General features: G+C 42.2%; 1 protein-coding gene across 1 annotated transcript in view; it reads right to left on the reverse strand.

Moving 5' to 3' along the window:
• Positions 1-4,383: 4,383 nt before the first annotated feature.
• Positions 4,384-7,500, reverse strand: part of LOC119583144 — a 4,270-nt gene continuing 1,153 nt past the window's right edge. The window contains exons 3-6 of the mRNA XM_037931652.1: positions 7,304-7,473; positions 7,014-7,149; positions 6,300-6,440; positions 4,384-4,681 (exon numbers count right to left, since the gene is read on the reverse strand). Of these exons, the coding sequence (XP_037787580.1) occupies positions 4,475-4,681; positions 6,300-6,440; positions 7,014-7,149; positions 7,304-7,473 (654 nt within the window). The 3' untranslated portion in view covers positions 4,384-4,474. The remainder of the gene's footprint in view (positions 4,682-6,299; positions 6,441-7,013; positions 7,150-7,303; positions 7,474-7,500) is intronic.

Raw genomic sequence — 7,500 nt, forward strand, 5'->3', positions numbered from 1 at the left:
GAGGGGAGGGGGGAGAGAGAGAGGGGAGAGAGGAAAGAAGGGGAGAGAGAGAGAGAGAGAGAGAGAGAGAGAGAGAGAGAGAGAGAGAGGACAGAGAGAGAGACAGAGACAGAGAGAGAGACAGAGACAGAGAGAGAGACAGAGACAGAGAGAGACAGAGACAGAGAGAGACAGAGAGACAGAGAGAGAGAGAGAGAGAGAGAGAGAGAGAGGAGAGAGAGAGAGAGAGAGAGAGAGAGAGAGAGAGGAGAGAGAGAGAGAGAAAGAGAGAGAGAGAGAGAGAGAGAGGAGAGAGAGAGAGGACAGAGAGAGAGAGAGGACAGAGAGAGAGAGAGGACAGAGAGAGAGAGAGGACAAAGAGAGAGGACAAAGAGAGAGGACAAAGAGAGAGGACAAAGAGAGAGAGAGGACAGAGAGAGAGAGAGAGAGAGAGAGAGAGAGAGAGAGAGAGAGAGAGGAGAGAGAGAGAGAGAGGAGAGGAGAGAGAGAGAGAGAGAGAGAGAGAGAAGGAGTGAGATAGGACAGAGAGAGAGAGAGAGAGGACAGAGAGAGAGAGAGAGAACAGAGAGAGAGAGAGAGGACATAGAGAGAGAAAGAGGACAGAGAGAGAGAGAGAGAGGACAGAGAGAGAGAGAGAGAGAGGACAGAGAGAGAGAGAGAGGACAGAGAGAGAGAGGACAGAGAGAGAGAGAGAGGACAGAGAGAGAGAGAGAGAGAGAGGGACAGAGAGAGAGAGAGAGAGAGAGAGGACAGAGAGAGAGAGAGAGAGAGAGAGAGGACAGAGAGAGAGAGAGAGTGGGGTGTTTTTTGGGTGAGTGGGAGGAAGAGGGGTAGGGGAACTTGAGGAGGGTGGATATCGGCGAATATTTTGAATATAGAGTGACTAGGAACAGAAGGATTAGAGGGTGGATGAGGAAGTGGAGCATTCTCTTGGGTCATGTTTAGGAACTTTTGGATGTCTTCAAGAGTTTCTGATGGGAAGCTGGGTGAGGAAGTCTGAGAAACAAAGGTTTTCTTATGTGGAGGAGAAGAGGGAATTGATATCCAAGGAGCAGAGGGAGAGGTGGGTGTACGAGAGAATGTGGTAGGAGAAGATGGAGTGGAAAGTTTAGATTGTCTGGTTCAACAAGCAGAGTGAGAAGGGGTAGAGACTGGAGTATCTAGATTTAGACTGGAAAAGGAATCTGAATGGGGAAGAGAGGTAGTAGACAGAGGATGGTAGAGGGAACAGATACTGGGGGAGACTTCTTGGGATGATGGGAGGAAGCGGCGCAAAATACAGTTTTAGAATAGGTAGAAAGAGAAAAACTTTTCATTGTGTTTCTTGTCTGGTCTCACACAGAGTTAGGCCTAGTTTGAATCTGAGAAATGCTACCTAAGATTCGAGCTTGTAGGCGGGGCAGCTCCCATAAAACACATTATGGGAGCCACCATGAATTGGCAAGTGACAGTATTTAGCTAGGTGGCCAAAATACCAACATTTCTGACATTGAAAGGAAAGAGGTCAATATGGTCAGACAGGGCAGAACACTCCACCAGTATAAACTTCATGTCTGCGGAAGCTAATCTAGGTAATATTGGTGGCCTCTGGGAGGAATAGTGTAGCACTGGACTACCACTGCATCATAGTCGGCAAGGCATGTGAGGAAGTCATTTCACAGTCCTTATCATAGACAGGACAATCAGTCAGAGAGACAGAAATGGTTCCAGTACACATATTAAGAGAGAAATGAGACTGGGCAGGAACAGGTTTACCAATGAGGTTAGTCAGGGTAGATAGTGCACGAGCTTGGGACTCAGATGTAACTCTGACAAAGCATGAATAACTGGAACAACTGGGAAAGGAAATTTTGCCTACCTGTTTTAGGGATATTGTTGGAAGAGAAGGGTATTGACAGATTACATGGGTGTAGGGGGAATCACAAAGAATCCATCCCATTTGGCCGGGCCAATAAGGGTACTCAAAAGGTTTGCAGAGATGGAAGCAATAGGACAAAGGCAGGAGGAAGATGGGGAGGTATGGAGAGAGGTAGTAATGTTGGGAGGACAATAAGGAGGGAAATAAGGATGAATAATAATAAGGGTGGTGGGAGTAGACAATGAAGAAGACTGTGCAGTAGGAGATGGACTGGAGGATGTTGAGAGGAAGGGGTGTATTCTGGAGGCTGAGTAATGTCCTAGGTGGATGATTCAGAATGGACTGAGTTGACAGCAAACATCAAGCAGGGGGTATTAATATCAGTGGTCAGAGCCGTGGTCAAAGGAGATGCAGGGGTCGGGAAACCAATGAAATCAAATTTAGATAGCCTAGTTGATGAAAGGGAAGCCTTAATGCCCTAATAAAGGTAAATTATCTTTATTACTGGTAATGGTGAGACTGAAATAAATGGGGGATGGAAACAGTCTTACTGATTGGCGATTAACCAAGGGAATAATGTGCCCATGGCTTCCGAAGGCTGTTCATGACTGACACAAAGCCAACCTTTCCTCCTTTCAGCATGGCTCTCACACCTTAGGAAATGGAAAGTAGAAGGGGATGCATAAGGAAAGGAAAAGGAAAGGGTGAGAAGAAAAGACCATGCGCAATTAGTTGTAAGGAGGGGTGATCCCCTAGACTGGGCCTCAGTCTCCGTTTCATAAGTCCCCCCATGACAACAATGGGCAAGGGATCAGGGGGAATTTAATTCTAAATGAGGATCTATTTCAAAATATATGTGGGGAATGTTCGTTGATCTTTGCTGAAGTGCCAACAGATATGTGCACCAGGGCAATCTCTTGACCATGAGACTTGTTATTTACAGTATTAAATAACTTGTTTCTATTCAATTTTCAGCAGCTGAAAAGTGGCTTGGAATTAAAAGACCCTTTGCTTCAAGTTTCCTTGAGGCAGCAAAGGGCGGACAAGTATTACCACATCATCTTGGTACTTAAGACCATCTAGGCGTCAAGGCAGGTTAATCACAGTAAATTTTACCATGAACGACATCACTATCGACCACCTCAAAAAATTAATAAATAAATAAATAATAATAATAATAATAATAATAATAATAATAAGTAAAGTAAAAGATTAAACTGTTTGGCTATTAAAATCATGAAGACATTTCCTTGTTATTCCGCCAAAGTGCATAATGCCGTCACCATAACCACGATCTGTAAGCAAACTGAAGACAGACTGAAGATAATATGGAATCGAAGACAATGAAAGTCATTTCATTAAAGAATTTTAATGTAATAATCATTATTATCTTGACTTCGATCTGCGTCGCGATCCCAGAGCGGCTTTCTATTCCCGCTTATTTTACCGATTTGTTCGATTTAACAACTCATTCTATAAGCCTCATCTCAACCTGACCTTTCTATCCCTTTAATTCATATGCATACATGCAGTGCCTCTTACCTGCAAAGCTTCGAATTCCGTTATTTCCCCATCGTGCAGAGACGACTTTGTGTTTTCCCTTGACACGAGAAGCGCCGGGCGTTCGTTAGAGAAGAAATGTTCTCGTTTATCAATTGTATTAGCCTTTCTATCTATTTTAAGAGTCGGTCGAATGGCTGATCGGGCTTTTCGAATGCATTGTATTCTATTCTTGATGTTGCCAAAAATACCTGAAAGGTATATTAGGTACTCATTCATTGCCTTGTGTTTAGCAGCATCTTCACATGAAAAAAAAAAAAAAAATGTAAACTTGTATGTAAGTGAAAGGGTGTTCTAATTTTTATTCTTTGAAAAGAAAGGGAATCAACAAATCAAGAAATTAGCCATTTTACGTGTATTACTTTATGCACTTTAATAATACAATCAATATATATGAACTTTTTTTTTTTTTTTTTTACCTTATGTTTATGAAAACTTAAAACTAAAGAAAATGACAGACAAGGGAAACTACTTTATGTTAAGTATAGGTAATGCGACACATACCAGCAGTTTTTCAAGCATGCACTCTACATTACACTTTCATTTGAAAATGGAAACTCAATTTGCCGTTCATTTACACCAATTCATGAATTCTTCGATACGCGATTCTTTATCTATGTCTGCCAAAAAATCATACAAATAAGGACAGACTGCCGGTTTTTGTTTCTATAGATCTTCTATCTCTACATTTATTTATCCATCCACAGGCACTGTGTCTGAATTTTATACATACATTATGTACAGCACACAGTGTGTACGCGGGTGCATGCGTGCTTGTACGTGCTTGCATGTACGAGCGTACGTGTGTGTACATGCGTGCGTGTACATGAGCGCGCGCGCGCGCGCGCGCGCGGGCGCGCGCGCGCGCGCGCGCGCGGGTGTGTGTGTGTGTGTGTGTGTGTGTGTGTGTGTGTGTGTGTGTGTGTGTGTGTGTGTGTGTGTGTGTGTGTGCGTGCGTGCGTGCGTGCGTGCGTGCGTGTGTGTGTGTGTGTGTGTGTGTGAAAATGCACCTGATTGATCACAGCCGCAGTCAGCATTGTTCTAATCGAATCACAATCACTGCCTCAGCCACAGGACCTCAGCATAGCAGGGAACCGAAACTCCGGCGAGCGTGCACACCTCGGGGTTCCTGATGTTGGGGGCAAAGGCGGCCAGGCTGAGGCCGCTCGCCTCCAGCCTGGCCAGCACGTCCAGGTAGGCTGCCGCGACGTCTCTCCTCTCGGCCTCGCCCAGCTCTGGGTCGCGCAGGTCCTCCAGGTGGATCTGCAGTGACATGACAACCGTCGTTTAATATTATCTCATCATATAAGTATACACATATATAAATACGAGATAGCAGCAAGATAGTCACAGCAAATTAACTGATACAATTTATAATAAAACACACAATCACACGCACACACACAAATGTATATGTATATGTGTGTGTGTGTAGGAATGTACAAAATATATATATATATATATATATATATATATATATATATATATATATATATATATACAAATACACACACACACACACACAGACACACACGCATATATATATATATATATATATATATATATATATATATATATATATATATATATATATATATATACATATATGCGGTATGTAGCTTCCGAGCCGATTCGGACAGAGTCCACTGCCCTCAGGCCTTCCAATCTCAGTTTCCTTTTAACCGACAAGGCGCTTGCTGTGAAGGTCTATATAAGTATTTGTATAGACCTTGTTTGGCGTGTCCTTCTTCATGCTCTTCGTATGCCAAAGCTTATTGATGTTTGTCATTCTGTGCAATAGAGCAATACACACCAGAGCTGCCTCCTTACTCTGAACTTGATGTGACATCATATGAGGCCTCAAGATTTTCCTCCTCCGCCGTCGCCTGGAGCCCCCTATGAAAGATTGCCAATTTGCCAGATCACACCAGCTTGCCCAAAAAGGCCATGGTACATATGTAGGGCAGTGAATAAACACAGGCACATATTCCAGGGCAATTCCCGTACATCCAATGGAACTTGCAGAGTGAAGCAAAATTTGTCACGTACTAACAAACCTCTCGACGGGTGCACTGAGGCTTCGCATAAAATCTCCCTGCGTACCCTGAATTGACTCTGTTAGCTGTAAAATTGCAAAAGTAGCAAAGCAAACTAACCATCAACGGGTAGCACCATTTCACAGGAAGGAAAGGATCGGCGAGCAGGAATACCTGCTGAGCGTTGAAAACGCTCGTTGAAAAGCTGAATAACCAGGCCATTTTTCTGGAACGCTGCAGCCAAAATGATGTCATCGATGTTATGACTTAGTATAGAATAAAGCCAATTTACACTATGCAGATCCATTAATTTGGTTTCTAATTTTATATCATTTAACATATAATATAATAAATCACATAAGATACAATATGATATATTGTATAAAACATGTATTTGTCCCTCTGGTACTGAAATTCTCCATACAATAATCATGTCATTTAAATTGTTTCAAGTTTCAATAACATTAAAAGGGAAACACTGGCTTTGAAGTTCTCTCAAGTAGAATGTGGACCGAAGAGACTCAGGGCTGCGGATACCTCAGCCGAAGCCATACATGTATACATACATACATGCTTACATACAAGCGTACATATATGCACGCACATATACATACATATATATATATATATATATATATATATATATATATATATATATATATATATATATAATAATATACATGTATGTGTTAATATTCTGGACACCATACATACATACATACATACATACATACATACATATATATACATATACACGTATGTATTAATATTTAAATGTACATAATATATATTTGTATATCAACCTAGACAAACAAGGTCTTCTCTACTTATCTTCAAAAACTCACCTCCACGGCCAACTGGTGCACTTCATCGAGCCATCCTTTCTTCGTCGCCTGCGCCAGAACGTCCCACTCAGCTCCCTCGATGTCCACTTTGAGGTAGTGCAGACGTCGAGACTTGTCATATCCCAACATATTCCTTAGGCTCTGTTAGGGCAATTCTAAAGTTGTTTAGCCCAAACAATTGTTACAAGAACTGCAAAATCTAATCTTGATAATCTGGGCCACATTTAGAAATGGTGTTAGTGAGGCCCTTTGTATGGTTAGGTGGTGAAGAATATTAACGGAAAATGGAGTAGGAAAATAACAACCTGCACAGGCGTTTTATTGATTTTTTTTCAACTTTACATCATTAGCATATTTAAAACACTTATACACATTTGATATGAAAGGTGGTCTGTCCATGAGGATCGATATTCCGTCCAGTCTTAGGAAAGGAAAATCTAGCACTCGCCTTAGACTCTGGAGTTATCAGATAAGCCGCCAAGTCTCTTTTGAGAAAAAAATAATAAAGTGATGTATAGCAATAAAACTATTGCAAATGGGTTCTAAAAATAACAAATACATGTAAACATTACTATAAGTGTCAACTAATTTGAACAGAAAAGCCTTGGTCCAGAGTGAGTTGCCAGTTTTTCCTTTCTTGAGATTAAGCGCGAGAGTAAGACCATAAAGAACCTCTGAGGTTGCTAGTGTAATATAACTAGCAATTCATATTACCTTCAGCGTGTAGTGCGTGAATGTTGCACAGGAGGCGATTCCCTTGCCTTGGTCACAGAACGTGAAGGCCCCGGAGCGAGTCCCCAAGCGACCCCGGTGGAAGCTCAGTCCTTCTCCCAGATCTTCGCTCCACGACCTACCAAGATATAAGTATATTCACATTGCTATTTACTATTCAGCAGAAAGTTGCTGAAAACGTGTGAAATATCAAAATTAATCAAAACATGAGCGTGATTAAACTAATCGAGAACGAAACATTATACACAGTCCGGCTTCAGAGCACTTCATACCTATAGGAATCGTCATCGTCGATAGCGTGAATCCGACAGCCAAGCTGGGTCATAGCGAGGTCAAAGGAGAGGTCATGCCCCACGCCGACCGACAGCACCAAGCAAGAGGAGGGCGAATGAAGAGTCCTCCTGCTAGGGGAAATACCGAATCTCGGATCGAGGCAGACAAGCTGTCATTGGGAGACAAAAGGTTCCAT

The sequence above is a fragment of the Penaeus monodon genome, chromosome 16, assembly GCF_015228065.2.
Source record: "Penaeus monodon isolate SGIC_2016 chromosome 16, NSTDA_Pmon_1, whole genome shotgun sequence".
In the NCBI taxonomy this organism is placed as follows: Eukaryota; Metazoa; Arthropoda; class Malacostraca; order Decapoda; family Penaeidae; genus Penaeus; species Penaeus monodon.